This window comes from Nerophis ophidion, linkage group LG01 (assembly GCF_033978795.1).
Source record: "Nerophis ophidion isolate RoL-2023_Sa linkage group LG01, RoL_Noph_v1.0, whole genome shotgun sequence".
Lineage (NCBI taxonomy): Eukaryota > Metazoa > Chordata > Actinopteri > Syngnathiformes > Syngnathidae > Nerophis > Nerophis ophidion.
Window position 1 is genome coordinate 65,609 of NC_084611.1, and position 16,892 is coordinate 82,500.

Consider the following 16,892-nt stretch of genomic DNA (forward strand, 5'->3'; position numbering starts at 1 on the left):
GCCAAACACCTTAAGTTCATAACACGCTATCTGCTTGCATGCTAACTTCTTTTAGTGCATGCCTCAGTGTCATATAAAATGGTACCTGACACATGCTAAGTGTTAACATTTTACATAGGCATGCTAACTTTTTTGCTCTATGCCTCAGAGTCATATAACTTGGTACTTGACACAATTTTGCATCCAAACAGCTTAAATTCATATAACATGGTACTACACATGCTAACTGTTAGCATGCTAACTTTTTTTTAGCTGTGTACCTCAGACTTCTAACTGGAAAAAAACAAGTGTTAGCATTTAAAGATTAGCATGCTAACTTTTTTTTTTAGCATTTTGTCTCAGGGTCATACAACTTAGTTCCTGACACATGCTAACTTTTTTTAGCCAATTTTTCAAGTGTACGCCTCACAGTCACATAATCTGGTTTTTGACACATTCTAGTTGTTAGCATGCTAATGTTAGCATTTCTTTTGGGCATAACGACACTAACATCTCCCTCCTTGTGGGAAAAAAATGCTAACGGTCATAACTTCCTTCACACGCTCCGATCTTTCTGAATGTTGACATTGGGTGGGGGCGAACACCCAGAGTTGCACGGGGGTGCGCAGGCACGTTCATCATGATTTATTTCTCTAAATTGTCCATTTTTAAGCAAAGAACAAGAACAACATGTTATATTCTGTGCCTATTTATTAATTTAATACATCTGAAATGTCTGTTTTAAATGTTTTTTTCAAATTGTATGTTGACATCCAGTAAAATGGTTTATTTTGCTAAGTGATATTTTTCCCTGAATAGTAGAACTGTTGCTAACGACTTGTTTGCTTGTGTAGTTCATGTTGTAAATAATTTCTCTTCTCGTCTAGACGTGAGGCCCCCAGACCGGCCCCTGGCACAGAAATAGCCGTTTTTTTTTTTTTTTATGGATCTCTCACGTCATTTTTCCTCCCTTTATCTTTCAATCCATCCATTCTTTTTATTCAAGGCTCCTCACATTTGACTTTTACCACGGCGGGAAAAACCGAAGATTGATGAAAACAATTGGAGCTGCAACTTTGTGGGGACCACACAAACAACACGTGTTGGTTATGAATTATACTTCCGTCCATGTGGGGACCACACCAACAACACATGTGTTGGTTATGAATTATACTTCCGTCCATGTGGGGACCGCACAAACAGCATGTGTGTTGGTTATAAATTATACTTCCGTCCATGTGGGGACCGCACAAATAACACGTGTGTTGGTTATGAATTATACTTTCGTCCATGTGGGGACCGCACAAACAGCATGTGTGTTGGTTATAAATTATACTTTCGTCCATGTGGGGACCACACAAACAACAAATGTGTTGTTTATAAATTATACTTCCGTCCATGTGGGGACCGCACAAATAACACGTGTGTTGGTTATGAATTATACTTTCGTCCATGTGGGGACCACACAAACAACAAATGTGTTGTTTGTAAATTATACTTCCGTAAATGTTGGGACCACACACACAACAAATGTGTTGGTTATGAATTATACTTCTGTCCATGTGGGGACCACACAAACAACACGTGTTGGTTATGAATTATACTTCCGTCCATGTGGGGACCGCACAAATGACACGTGTGTTGGTTATGAATTATACTTTCGTCCATGTGGGGACCACACAAACAACAAATGTGTTGTTTATAAATTATACTTCCGTCCATGTGGGGACCGCACAAATAACACGTGTGTTGGTTATGAATTATACTTTCGTCCATGTGGGGACCACACAAACAACAAATGTGTTGTTTGTAAATTATACTTCCGTAAATGTTGGGACCACACACACAACAAATGTGTTGGTTATGAATTATACTTCTGTCCATGTGGGGACCACACAAACAACACGTGTTGGTTATGAATTATACTTCCGTCCATGTGGGGACCATACACACAACACGTGTGTTGGTTATGAATTATACTTCCGTCCATGTGGGGACCATACAAACAACACGTGTGTTGGTTATGAATTATACTTCCGTCCATGTGGGGACCGCACAAATAACACGTGTGTTGGTTATGAATTATATTTTCGTCCATGTGGGGACCACACAAACAACAAATGTGTTGTTTATAAATTATACTTCCGTCCATGTGGGGACCGCACAAATAACACGTGTGTTGGTTATTTATTAATTTAATACATCTGAAATGTCTGCTTTAAATGTTTTTTTCAAATTGTATGTTGACATCCAGTAAAATGGTTTATTTTGCTAAGTGATATTTTTCCCCGAATAGTAGAACTGTTGCTAACGACTTGTTTGCTTGTGTAGTTCATGTTGTAAATAATTTCTCTTCTCGTCTAGACGTGAGGCCCCCAGACCGGCCCCTGGCACAGAAATAGACGTTTTTTTTTTTTTTTTTATGGATCTCTCACGTCATTTTTCCTCCCTTTATCTTTCAATCCATCCATTCTTTTTATTCAAGGCTCCTCACATTTGACTTTTACCACGGCGGGAAAACCGAAGATTGATGAAAACAATTGGAGCTGCAACTTTGTGGGGACCACACAAACAACACGTGTTGGTTATGAATTATACTTCCGTCCATGTGGGGACCATACACACAACACGTGTGTTGGTTATGAATTATACTTCCGTCCATGTGGGGACCGCACAAACAGCATGTGTGTTGGTTATAAATTATACTTCCGTCCATGTGGGGACCGCACAAATAACACGTGTGTTGGTTATGAATTATACTTTCGTCCATGTGGGGACCACACAAACAACAAATGTGTTGTTTATAAATTATACTTCCGTCCATGTGGGGACCGCACAAATAACACGTGTGTTGGTTATGAATTATACTTTCGTCCATGTGGGGACCACACAAACAACAAATGTGTTGTTTGTAAATTATACTTCCGTAAATGTTGGGACCACACACACAACAAATGTGTTGGTTATGAATTATACTTCTGTCCATGTGGGGACCACACAAACAACACGTGTTGGTTATGAATTATACTTCCGTCCATGTGGGGACCATACACACAACACGTGTGTTGGTTATGAATTATACTTCCGTCTATGTGGGGACCGCACAAATAACACGTGTGTTGGTTATGAATTATACTTTCGTCCATGTGGGGACCACACAAACAACAAATGTGTTGTTTGTAAATTATACTTCCGTAAATGTTGGGACCACACACACAACAAATGTGTTGGTTATGAATTATACTTCTGTCCATGTGGGGACCACACAAACAACACGTGTTGGTTATGAATTATACTTCCGTCCATGTGGGGACCATACACACAACACGTGTGTTGGTTATGAATTATACTTCCGTCCATGTGGGGACCACACAAACAACACGTGTGTTGGTTATGAATTATACTTCCGTCCATGTGGGGACCGCACAAATAACACGTGTGTTGGTTATGAATTATATTTTCGTCCATGTGGGGACCACACAAACAACAAATGTGTTGTTTATAAATTATACTTCCGTCCATGTGGGGACCGCACAAATAACACGTGTGTTGGTTATTTATTAATTTAATACATCTGAAATGTCTGCTTTAAATGTTTTTTTCAAATTGTATGTTGACATCCAGTAAAATGGTTTATTTTGCTAAGTGATATTTTTCCCTGAATAGTAGAACTGTTGCTAACGACTTGTTTGCTTGTGTAGTTCATGTTGTAAATAATTTCTCTTCTCGTCTAGACGTGAGGCCCCCAGACCGGCCCCTGGCACAGAAATAGACGTTTTTTTTTATTTTTATGGATCTCTCACGCCATTTTTCCTCCCTTTATCTTTCAATCCATCCATTCTTTTTATTCAAGGCTCCTCACATTTGACTTTTACCACGGCGGGAAAAACCGAAGATTGATGAAAACAATTGGAGCTGCAACTTTTTACTGCGGTGCAAGAAACGACTCAGCACTTTTATTAAGGTACGTTGAATTCCCTGATACTGAATGTGGGCGACGTTGCATATGGGCAGTCCGGTGGTTACCATGGCAACGCTGAACAAAAAACTTCGCAGTCACAATCAGGCGGATTTTCTTCATTTTTATTTTGCTTTCTCGTTTTTGACATGTCCTGTTTTGTCCGTCTTAAAATGGAAACCAAAATAACTTAAGGCAGGGGTGTCCAAAGTGTTAATGGCCCCGTGGAACACTGACAAAATACTATTAAAAAACAGAAATCAGAAAAAAGTGGAGTAAGAGAGGTGAAATGTAACAATACAATCTTGACTCAAATAACACAAATGCAGGCTGATTTTTACTTCAAAACTCTCATTGCTCAAATAATAAAAAATCTTCACAATCAACGATTTATTATTAACCTGGTGGAAAAGGCTTTCTTTGACAAAATAAAACCAAAACATAATAAAAACGTATAATTGACAATAAATCTGAACTTGATCTTGAGATTTAAGCTTTGAAAGTAAAACAAATATGTATGGCTTGTTTTGAACACTTTCATGGTGCCCCCCTTTTGGACCCCCTGAAATTGTTGTGTATCTTTAAAAAAAACTTTCATTGCTCACAAAAATGATGATGAATTCCATCCATCCATCCATCCATTTTCTACCGCTTATTCCCTTTCGGGGTGGCGGGGGGCGCTGGCGCCTATCTCAGCTACAGTCGGGCGGAAGGCGGGGTACACCCTGGACAAGTCGCTACGTTTTTCTTTTTTCTTTTTTTATAATTGTTGACTTGATAAAACATGTTATTTCTGACGAAAAAGGCATAAAACATAAAAACTTGATATGGATCGGAAGTTGATCCAGAGACTTAAGCCTTGAAAGTAAAAAAAAACCAAAGTATGGCTTGTTTTTAACACTTTTAGGATGGGACCCTTTTGGGTCCCCAAGAATTCTAGTGTCATTTTTGATCTGAAAATCAAGATGAATTCAAGTCAATCTTATTATGAATGATTGACTTATGTTGGGTGATCAATGCTCCACAGCAAATTACACTTTGATCATTTATTGGGGGAAATATTGCATATTTTTGTCTGTTTGCCATAAAAAGAGTGTTTTGACAAAAAGGTCATAAATCATAAAAATTTTAATATATGACTGATTTTTAACATTTTTATGACTGAGACCCTTCCGGGTCCCCGGGTCTAAATTTGAGAGCATCATAAAAGGTTAAAAAAAAAGAAAAAAAAAAAAAATCATGTCATGGTTTGGAAAATGGAAAATATCAAAACTGCCCCGCATGCTTGGCCTTTGGACACCCCCGACTTCAGACTTCCGACTTTAGACTTCAGACTTCAGACTTTAGACTTTAGACTTTAGACTTCAGACTTTAGACTTCAGACTTTAGACATCAGACTTTAGACTTTAGACTTCAGACTTTAGACTTCAGACTTTTGACATCAGACTTTAGACTTTAGACTTCAGACTTTAGACTTCAGACTTTAGACTTTAGACTTTAGACTTTAGACTTTAGACTTCAGACTTTAGACTTTAGACTTTAGACTTCAGACTTTTGACATCAGACTTTAGTTAGACTTCAGACTTTAGACTTCAGACTTTAGACTTCAGACTTTAGACTTCAGACTTTAGACGTCAGACTTCAGACTTTAGACTTCAGACTTTTGACATCAGACTTTAGACTTTAGACTTCAGACTTCAGACTTTAGACATCAGACTTCAGACTTTAGACTTCAGACTTTTGACATCAGACTTTAGACTTTAGACTTCAGACTTTAGAATTCAGACTTTAGACTTCAGACTTTTGACATCAGACTTCAGACTTCAGACTTTAGACTTCAGACTTTTGACATCAGACTTCAGACTTTAGACGTCAGACTTTAGACTTCAGACTTTTGACTTCAGACTTTTGACATCAGACTTCAGACTTCAGACTTCAGACTTCAGACTTTAGACTTCAGACTTTTGACATCAGACTTTAGACTTTAGACTTCAGACTTTAGACTTCAGACTTTAGACGTCAGACTTTTGACATCAGACTTCAGACTTTAGACTTCAGACTTTTGATATCAGACTTCAGACTTCAGACTTCAGACTTTAGACTTTAGACTTTAGACTTTAGACTTCAGACTTCAGACTTCAGACTTTAAACATCAGACTTCAGACTTTAGACTTCAGACTTTTGACATCAGACTTTAGACTTTAGACTTCAGACTTTAGACTTCAGACTTTAGACGTCAGACTTTGGACATCAGACTTCAGACTTCAGACTTTAGACTTCAGACTTTTGATATCAGACTTCAGACTTTAGACGTCAGACTTCAGACTTTAGACTTCAGACTTTTGACATCAGACTTTAGACTTTAGACTTCAGACTTTAGACTTCAGACTTCAGACTTTAGACTTCAGACTTTTGACATCAGACTTTAGACTTTAGACTTCAGACTTTAGACTTCAGACTTTTGACATCAGACTTCAGACTTCAGACTTCAGACTTCAGACTTTAGACTTCAGACTTTAGACATCAGACTTCAGACTTTAGACTTCAGACTTTAGACTTCAGACTTTAGACTTCAGACTTTTGACATCAGACTTCAGACTTCAGACTTTAGACTTTAGACTTCAGACTTTAGACATCAGACTTCAGACTTTAGACTTCAGACTTTTGACATCAGACTTTAGACTTCAGACTTTAGACTTCAGACTTTAGACTTCAGACTTTTGACATCAGACTTCAGACTTCAGACTTCAGACTTTAGACTTCAGACTTTTGATATCAGACTTCAGACTTCAGACTTTAGACGTCAGACTTCAGACGTCCCACAGGAGCAGAAAAGGAGGGAAAGCTAGGAATGTCTTCTTCTTCTTCTTCTTCTTCTTCTTCTTCTTCTTCTTCTTCTTCTTCTTCTTCTTCTTCTCCACATCCAGCACCGACGCAACGGAGGTCTTCTTGTCCGTGTGTGTGTGTTTAAGAGCGGCCTGAGCAAGGTGTCAGGTCCTTGTGTCCGAGGCCTGAGAGCCCAAGCAGATTCCAACAAAGGAGCCTCCCCACACGCTGGCTGTGGCAAGACCATAAGAAAGTAAAGGGAACGTGTTTTTGTGCAAAAGTGGTGATGAGGGCCCCCATCCCCCCCCCAGTCCAATGTGGAATCAACTCCTTGGAAGCTGCGTATGTCTCCTCCGTCGCTTCTCTGCCCTCAGCCGTGAAAATCAGGCGTTGCGTCCTCGCCCGTCCCGCTCGGGGGTGGGGTGGCCGGTGGGAGGTGGGTTGGGGGTTCTGGGGGTTGGGGGGTTGGGGGGTTGGGAGTCCACCACCGGAGAGTGCGTCTGACCTTCCCGGTTAACTCGACCTGTTCGACCTTTGGCCTTTAACCCCGGCTCATGGATGCGAAGGTTATCTAACCTTAAGAAAGAGGCAGAGACAGAAAGGGGCGGGGGCATAGAGGGGTGTGGCATAGAGGGGCATAAGAAGAAGATTTAATTCACTTTTTCAGATGGCTTTGTAAGAGTGTTTTACGATAGTACCTCAACTTGAGAGTGCTTTGAGATAAGAGCAGTCTCAGCTAATCGTAATGCTTCAAACTTTCTTTTGCGTATTTGGGAAATCAAACCATTATCAAAATATTTATCAAATAATCTTGCCTTCCTCCATACTCCCGCCAAACCAGCAGTTTGGAGTTTGCACGACCTGTCAGCGGATAGTCCACATATTGTAGAACTTTACCCCAAAGACCTTTTTTCATTGAGTGCAGGCGACAACATGGCCAGAGTACCACACCAAACACACAAATGTGACAACATGGCCAGAGTACCACACCAAACACACAAATGTGACAACATGGCCAGAGTACCACACCAAACACACAAATGTGACAACATGGCCAGAGTACCACACCAAACACACAAATGTGACAACATGGCCAGAGTACCACACCAAACACACAAATGTGACAACATGGCCAGAGTACCACACCAAACACACAAATGTGACAACATGGCCAGAGTACCACACCAAACACACAAATGTGACAACATGGCCAGAGTACCACACCAAACACACAAATGTGACAACATGGCCAGAGTACCACACCAAACACACAAATGTGCCAACATGGCCAGAGTACCACACCAAACACACATGTGACAACATGGCCAGAGTACCACACCAAACACACAAATGTGACAACATGGCCAGAGTACCACACCAAACACACAAATGTGACAACATGGCCAGAGTACCACACCAAACACACAAATGTGACAACATGGCCAGAGTACCACACCAAACACACAAATGTGACAACATGGCCAGAGTACCACACCAAACACACAAATGTGACAACATGGCCAGAGTACCACACCAAACACACAAATGTGACAACATGGCCAGAGTACCACACCAAACACACAAATGTGACAACATGGCCAGAGTACCACCCCAAACACACAAATGTGACAACATGGCCAGAGTACCACACCAAACACACAAATGTGACAACATGGCCAGAGTACCACACCAAACACACAAATGTGACAACATGGCCAGAGTACCACACCAAACACACAAATGTGACAACATGGCCAGAGTACCACACCAAACACACAAATGTGACAACATGGCCAGAGTACCACACCAAACACACAAATGTGACAACATGGCCAGAGTACCACACCAAACACACAAATGTGACAACATGGCCAGAGTACCACACCAAACACACAAATGTGACAACATGGCCAGAGTACCACACCAAACACACAAATGTGACAACATGGCCAGAGTACCACACCAAACACACAAATGTGACAACATGGCCAGAGTACCACACCAAACACACAAATGTGACAACATGGCCAGAGTACCACACCAAACACACAAATGTGACAACATGGCCAGAGTACCACACCAAACACACAAATGTGACAACATGGCCAGAGTACCACCCCAAACACACAAATGTGACAACATGGCCAGAGTACCACACCAAACACACAAATGTGACAACATGGCCAGAGTACCACACCAAACACACAAATGTGACAACATGGCCAGAGTACCACACCAAACACACAAATGTGACAACATGGCCAGAGTACCACACCAAACACACAAATGTGCCAACATGGCCAGAGTACCACACCAAACACACAAATGTGACAACATGGCCAGAGTACCACACCAAACACACAAATGTGACAACATAGCCAGAGTACCACACCAAACACACAAATGTGACAACATGGCCAGAGTACCACACCAAACACACAAATGTGACAACATGGCCAGAGTACCACACCAAACACACAAATGTGACAACATGGCCAGAGTACCACACCAAACACACAAATGTGCCAACATGGCCAGAGTACCACACCAAACACACAAATGTGACAACATGGCCAGAGTACCACACCAAACACACAAATGTGACAACATGGCCAGAGTACCACCCCAAACACACAAATGTGACAACATGGCCAGAGTACCACACCAAACACACAAATGTGACAACATGGCCAGAGTACCACACCAAACACACAAATGTGACAACATGGCCAGAGTACCACACCAAACACACAAATGTGCCAACATGGCCAGAGTACCACACCAAACACACAAATGTGACAACATGGCCAGAGTACCACACCAAACACACAAATGTGACAACATGGCCAGAGTACCACACCAAACACACATGGCGCCATCTCTTGGACAACTTTGGTCATTGCACATGCTGCTGGGTGCATGGCTACAGTGTTTTCTTCCGTTTAATGCCTTAAACTGGAAGTACAAGTCCTATTTCATCTACTATTCATTCATAGCGTTTCTACTCATATGGATTCTTCATTTAACTCTCCAAGCAATGTTTGTAAGTTTTACAATATAACTACAACTATTCTTACTTACAAACGCGTCCCACGTGTGATGTCTGTAGGATTGTGTTCATGCATGTTTGTAATAAAGCTATAATTGTTAGTCTCAGCTAACATGTTAACACGTTTATGAGTGTCTGTGTTATTACCACTAACTTATAAAGATATTATATTTGTACTGTTTTGGTTTTAGAAATTCCTCAGTAAATTCACCAAAACCTCAGCGTGGAGTTATTGAGTCTGTTTAGCTGAGTGGAGAGCTAGCTTGCGCAGCTAGTGGGTCCATGACCATGACTTCTGTTTTGTTTGATCAGCCATTTTACTGCCGTGTTACAGACAGCGTTTGGAAACAATAAAGGTATGTAAACAAATGTTTAAATGTGTAAATAACTCACAACGTATATATCTGTGACTTATAGTCCGGCGCGGATACTATATAGAACAATATTTTGTCTTCTAAAATATAGTGGGTGGGGCTTATATTCTGGTGCGCTCTATAGTCCGTAAAATAGGGTGTGTGTTTTTATACAACATTTGTGATCTAAACGTTAGTCTTAAAGACGTGTTACTTGTTAAAATGGTGCTATTTGGGGATGAATCCCCCATTAATTTCATTATGGGTGTTGTTGATTTAAGATACGAGTGTTTTGAGTTGAGAGCTGGGTCACAGAACCAATGAAGGGAGTTGAATGGTGCTGACCTTCTGCAGTTCCTCCCTCAGCCAGGAGGGCAGAGGTTGTCCGAGGCGATGCAGCAGCTTGGACAGTTCTACGTTGTGTTCCCTGTAGAACCTGGACAGGAATGCACGGGCCTGCACAGGCAAGACAGTGTAAGAAGAAGCGGGATTCATGGCGCTTCACCTGACACATGACACGTGACAAATCCACTGTTGAATATCTTATGTGGCAATTCCAACTTTGACCACAACGTCAGTTGCTACGTCGAGTGGCGCTTTCAATCATTTTCAGCACACTGTATTGCACAAAGATGAACTCTCTCCTCGTCCTCTCGCGACAGATCCAGCCAGGAATGAACCTTCCCTACTATAGAAGTGACCTCGTTCTTTATATCTACACGGCCAGTTGTTGCCAGGCAGGATTAGGTTTAAAGCTTCACTTCCACACACAGAACATGAGTCCCGAAACAAAATTCTAGCGATTAAAAGAGCTTTTACACATTTTGTGAGTATATGTCTTTTGTCACACTTCTCATTTCTGGCCACCAGAGGGAGTCTCTCAGACCTTTTCCACCACTCCACACAGGACTACAAAATAGTGAGAGCGTGTAGAAAGATTTTTGCCGATAACGTGCCAGACTGTTAACGTTATCGGCCAATAGAGTGATATCAACACATCGGTATCATATTAGTGCAGGTCTTCTCAAATCATGTATTTTTGTTTTGGAGGTTAAAGTGTTTTACATATTCCAGCCATCTATCCGTTTTCTACCGCTTATTCCCTTTGGGGTCACGGGGGGCGCTAGTGCCTATCTCAGCAACAATCGGGCAGAAGGCGGTGTATACCCTGGACAAGTCGCCACCTCATCGCCGTGCTCCTAAATTAATGTTCTCAATTCATTATTATTATCCATTGAATTGCATATTTCAATCAATCAATCAATCAATGTTTATTTATATAGCCCCAAATCACAAATGTCTCAAAGGACTGCACAAATCATTACGACTACAACATCCTCGGAAGAACCCACAAAAGGGCAAGGAAAACTCACACCCAGTGGGCAGGGAGAATTCACATTCAGTGGGACGCCAGTGACAATGCTGACTATGAGAAACCTTGGAGAGGACCTCAGATGTGGGCAACCCCCCCCCTTTAGGGGACCGAAAGCAATGGATGTCGAGCGGGTCTAACATGATACTGTGAAAGTTCAATCCATAGTGGCTCCAAGACAGCAGTGAGTCCCGTCCACAGGAAACCATCTCAAGCGGATCAGCAGCGTAGAGATGTCCCCAACCGATACAGGCGAGCGGTCCATCCTGGGTCCCGACGAGCGGTCCATCCTGGGTCTCGACTCTGGACAGCCAGTACTTCATCCATGGTCATCGGACCGGACCCCCTCCACAAGGGAGGGGGGGACATAGGAGAAAGAAAAGAAGCGGCAGATCAACTGGTCTAAAAAGGAGGTCTATTTAAAGGCTAGAGTATACAGATGAGTTTTAAGATGAGACTTAAATGCTTCTACTGAGGTAGCATCTCGAACTGTTACCGGGAGGGCATTCCAGAGTACAACGCAAAATATTTTTTTGCGTTGAAATAATGATTTATGTCCCACTCTCCCCTGTGGAGGGGGTCCGGTCCGATCCGGTGGCCATGTACTGCTCGCCTGTGTATCGGCTGGGGACATCTCTGCGCTGCTGATCCGCCTCCGCTTGGGATGGTTTCCTGCTGGCTCCGCTGTGAACGGGACTCTCGCTGCTGTGTTGGATCCGCTTTGGACTGGACTCTCGCGACTGTGTTGGATCCATTGTGGATTGAACTTTCACAGTATCATGTTAGACCCGCTCGACATCCATTGCTTTCCTCCTCTCCAAGGTTCTCATAGTCATTATTGTCACCGACGTCCCACTGGGTCATTATTGTCACCGATGTCCCGCTGGGTGTGAGTTTTCCTTGCCCTTATGTGGGCCTACCGAGGATGTCGTGGTGGTTTGTGCAGCCCTTTGAGACACTAGTGATTTAGGGCTATATAAGTAAACATTGATTGATTGATTGATTGATTAAATGTTTCAGTTAGAGCAGTGGTTCTTAACCTTGTTGGAGGTATCGAACCCCCCAGTTTCAGATGCACATTCACCCAACCTTTCTGGAGTGAAAAAATAAAATACATTTTCCTATTCAAGACAAAGTTATATGTATGTTTTTGACCGGTGCACAAAATGATCCATGCATGAACATCACCTTCTTCAAAGAACAAAAGCAACACAGTCTATGAACTCCCAACAAATGACACACATGACAATCAGTGTGTTGCCGTATCCATAATACACCTAAAGGGGTTGAAGTTTTTGATTTCCACCATGAGTCGGGTGTATCTTGACTGACGCAGAGGAGGCTCCCCCCAACCCCTGAGGCCCACTCACCGAACCTCCAGGGTTGGATCGAACCCAAGTTAAGAACCACTGAGTGAGAGACTAAAAACATTCTTAATAAAGTTATTCTTTTTTGTTACGTTTAATATTAAGACAACAATCTAATGCAGAGGTGTATTTAAATCTACTTTTTAGACATTATTACTATTTGTAGTCATGGCAGAGCGTGAGGAGAGGGTTAGTGTCTCCTGACAAAAAAGAAGTGAGAAGTGGCAGCAACATGGTCTGGGGTGCACGAGTGAAGCACTGGCCAAGTGGCAGCAACATGGTCTGGGGTGCACGAGTGAAGCACTGGCCAAGTGGCAGCATCATGGTCTGGGGTGCACGAGTGAAGCACTGGCCAAGTGGCAGCAACATGGTCTGGGGTGCACGAGTGAAGCACTGGCCAAGTGGCAGCAACATGGTCTGGGGTGCACGAGTGAAGCACTGGCCAAGTGGCAGCAACATGGTCTGGGGTGCACGAGTGCTGCCGGCGCTGGGGAGACGCGGTTGGGAGACTTCAAAAATGAAGAGTATGGTAGAGAAAAAGGGTTTATCCAACATGACCATGAAGCCACTAGTAGTGCGATACCGTACATCTCTACCGTGATATCAATGTCACTGTCTAGTAAACCATGTCTACTCTAAAGTACATGTCAGTTCTATGTCTACTCTAAAGTACATCTCAGTTCCATGTTTACTCTAAAGTTCATCTCAGGCTATGTCTACTCTAAAGTACATCTCAGTTCCATGTCTACTCTAAAGTACATCTCAGTTCTATGTCTACTCTAAAGTACATCTCAATCCTATGTCTACTCTAAAGTACATCTCAGTTCTATGTCTACTCTAAAGTACATCTAAGTTCCATGTCTACTCTAAAGTACATCTCAGTACTATGTCTACTCTAAAGCACATCTTAGTTCTATGTCTACTCTAAAGTACATCTCAGTACTATGTCTACTCTAAAGCACATCTCAGTTCTATGTCTACTCTAAAGTACATCTCAGTTCTATGTCTACTCTAAAGTACATCTCAGTTCCATGTTTACTCTAAAGTTCATCTCAGGCTATGTCTACTCTAAAGTACATCTCAGTTCCATGTCTACTCTAAAGTACATCTCAGTTCTATGTCTACTCTAAAGTACATCTCAATCCTATGTCTACTCTAAAGTACATCTCAGTTCTATGTCTACTCTAAAGTACATCTAAGTTCCATGTCTACTCTAAAGTACATCTCAGTACTATGTCTACTCTAAAGCACATCTTAGTTCTATGTCTACTCTAAAGTACATCTCAGTACTATGTCTACTCTAAAGCACATCTCAGTTCTATGTCTACTCTAAAGTACATCTCAGTTCTATGTCTACTCTAAAGTACATCTCAGTACTATGTCTACTCTAAAGCACATCTTAGTTCTATGTCTACTCTAAAGCACATCTAAGTTCTATTTATACACTAAAGTACATGTCAGTTCTATGTCTACTCTAAAGTACATCTCAGGCTATGTCTAGTCTAAAGTACATCTCAGTTCTATATCTAGTCTAAAGTACATGTCAGTCTATGTCTACTCTAAAGTACATCTCAGTTCTATGTCTACTCTAAAGTACATTTCAGTTCTATGTCTACTCTAAAGTACATCTCAGTTCTATGTCTACTCTAAAGCACATCTTAGTTCTATGTCTACTCTAAAGTACATCTCAGATCTATGTCTACTCTAAAGTACATCTCAGTTCTATGTCTACTCTAAAGTACATCTCAGTTCTATGTCTACTCTAAAGTACATGTCAGTTCTATGTCTACTCTAAAGTACATCTTAGTTCTATGTCTACTCTAAAGTACATCTCAGTATTATGTCTACTCTAAAGTACATGTCAGCTCTATGTCTACTCTAAAGTACATCTAAGTTCTATGTCTACTCTAAAGCACATCTTAGTTCTATGTCTACTCTAAAGTACATTTCAGTTCTATGTCTACTCTAAAGCACATCTTAGTTCTATGTCTACTCTAAAGTACATTTCAGTTCTATGTCTACTCTAAAGTACATCTCAGTTCTATGTCTACTCTAAAGTACATCTAAGTCCCATGTCTACTCTAAAGCACATCTTAGTTCTATGTCTACTCTAAAGTACATCTCAATCCTATGTCTACTCTAAAGTACATCTCAGTTCTATGTCTACTCTAAAGTACATCTCAGTTCTATGTCTACTCTAAAGTACATCTCAATCCTACGTCTACTCTAAAGTACATCTCAGTTCTATGTCTACTCTAAAGTACATCTCAATCCTATGTCTACTCTAAAGTACATCTTAGTACTATGTCTACTCTAAAGTACATCTCAGATCTATGTCTACTCTAAAGTACATCTTAGTTCTATGTCTACTCTAAAGCACATCTCAGTTCTATGTCTACTCTAAAGCACATCTCAGTTCTATGTCTACTCTAAAGTACATCTCAGTACTATGTCTACTCTAAAGTACATCTCAGATCTATGTCTACTCTAAAGTACATCTCAGTTCTATGTCTACTCTAAAGTACATCTCAGTTCCATGTCTACTCTAAAGTACATCTCAGTTCTATGTCTACTCTAAAGTACATCTCAGTTCCATGTCTACTCTAAAGTACATCTCAGTTCTATGTCTACTCTAAAGTACATCTCAATCCTATGTCTACTCTAAAGTACATCTCAGTTCTATGTCTACTCTAAAGTACATCTAAGTTCCATGTCTACTCTAAAGTACATCTCAGTTCTATGTCTACTCTAAAGTACATCTCAGTTCCATGTCTACTCTAAAGTACATCTCAGTTCTATGTCTACTCTAAAGTACATCTCAATCCTATGTCTACTCTAAAGTACATCTCAGTTCTATGTCTACTCTAAAGTACATCTAAGTTCCATGTCTACTCTAAAGTACATCTCAGTACTATGTCTACTCTAAAGCACATCTTAGTTCTATGTCTACTCTAAAGTACATCTCAGTACTATGTCTACTCTAAAGCACATCTCAGTTCTATGTCTACTCTAAAGTACATCTCAGTTCTATGTCTACTCTAAAGTACATCTCAGTACTATGTCTACTCTAAAGCACATCTTAGTTCTATGTCTACTCTAAAGCACATCTAAGTTCTATTTATACACTAAAGTACATGTCAGTTCTATGTCTACTCTAAAGTACATCTCAGGCTATGTCTAGTCTAAAGTACATCTCAGTTCTATATCTAGTCTAAAGTACATGTCAGTCTATGTCTACTCTAAAGTACATCTCAGTTCTATGTCTACTCTAAAGTACATTTCAGTTCTATGTCTACTCTAAAGTACATCTCAGTTCTATGTCTACTCTAAAGCACATCTTAGTTCTATGTCTACTCTAAAGTACATCTCAGATCTATGTCTACTCTAAAGTACATCTCAGTTCTATGTCTACTCTAAAGTACATCTCAGTACTATGTCTACTCTAAAGTACATGTCAGTTCTATGTCTACTCTAAAGTACATCTTAGTTCTATGTCTACTCTAAAGTACATCTCAGTATTATGTCTACTCTAAAGTACATGTCAGCTCTATGTCTACTCTAAAGTACATCTAAGTTCTATGTCTACTCTAAAGCACATCTTAGTTCTATGTCTACTCTAAAGTACATTTCAGTTCTATGTCTACTCTAAAGCACATCTTAGTTCTATGTCTACTCTAAAGTACATTTCAGTTCTATGTCTACTCTAAAGTACATCTCAGTTCTATGTCTACTCTAAAGTACATCTAAGTCCCATGTCTACTCTAAAGCACATCTTAGTTCTATGTCTACTCTAAAGCACATCTTAGTTCTATGTCTACTCTAAAGTACATCTCAGTACTATGTCTACTCTAAAGCACATCTTAGTTCTATGTCTACTCTAAAGTACATCTCAGTACTATGTCTACTCTAAAGTACATGTCAGTTCTATGTCTACTCTAAAGTACATCTAAGTTCCATGTCTACTCTAAAGTACATCTCAGTACTATGT

The 16,892-nt window shown here is 40.7% G+C and overlaps 1 protein-coding gene across 3 annotated transcripts in view; it reads right to left on the reverse strand.

Annotated features, from left to right (window-relative positions):
- Window positions 1–6,794: 6,794 nt before the first annotated feature.
- LOC133562507 (bifunctional heparan sulfate N-deacetylase/N-sulfotransferase 4-like) overlaps window positions 6,795–16,892 on the reverse strand; it is a 195,437-nt gene continuing 185,339 nt past the window's right edge. For 2 of the 3 annotated variants that reach the window (XM_061916631.1, XM_061916635.1), the window contains 2 exons: window positions 10,511–10,621; window positions 6,795–7,334 (listed from right to left, as the gene is read on the reverse strand). In XM_061916631.1, coding sequence (XP_061772615.1) covers window positions 7,305–7,334; window positions 10,511–10,621 — 141 coding nt within the window. In that variant the 3' untranslated portion in view covers window positions 6,795–7,304. Of the gene's footprint in view, window positions 7,340–10,510; window positions 10,622–16,892 lie in introns of all 3 variants that reach the window. The other variant, XM_061916643.1, reaches the window with a different exon arrangement.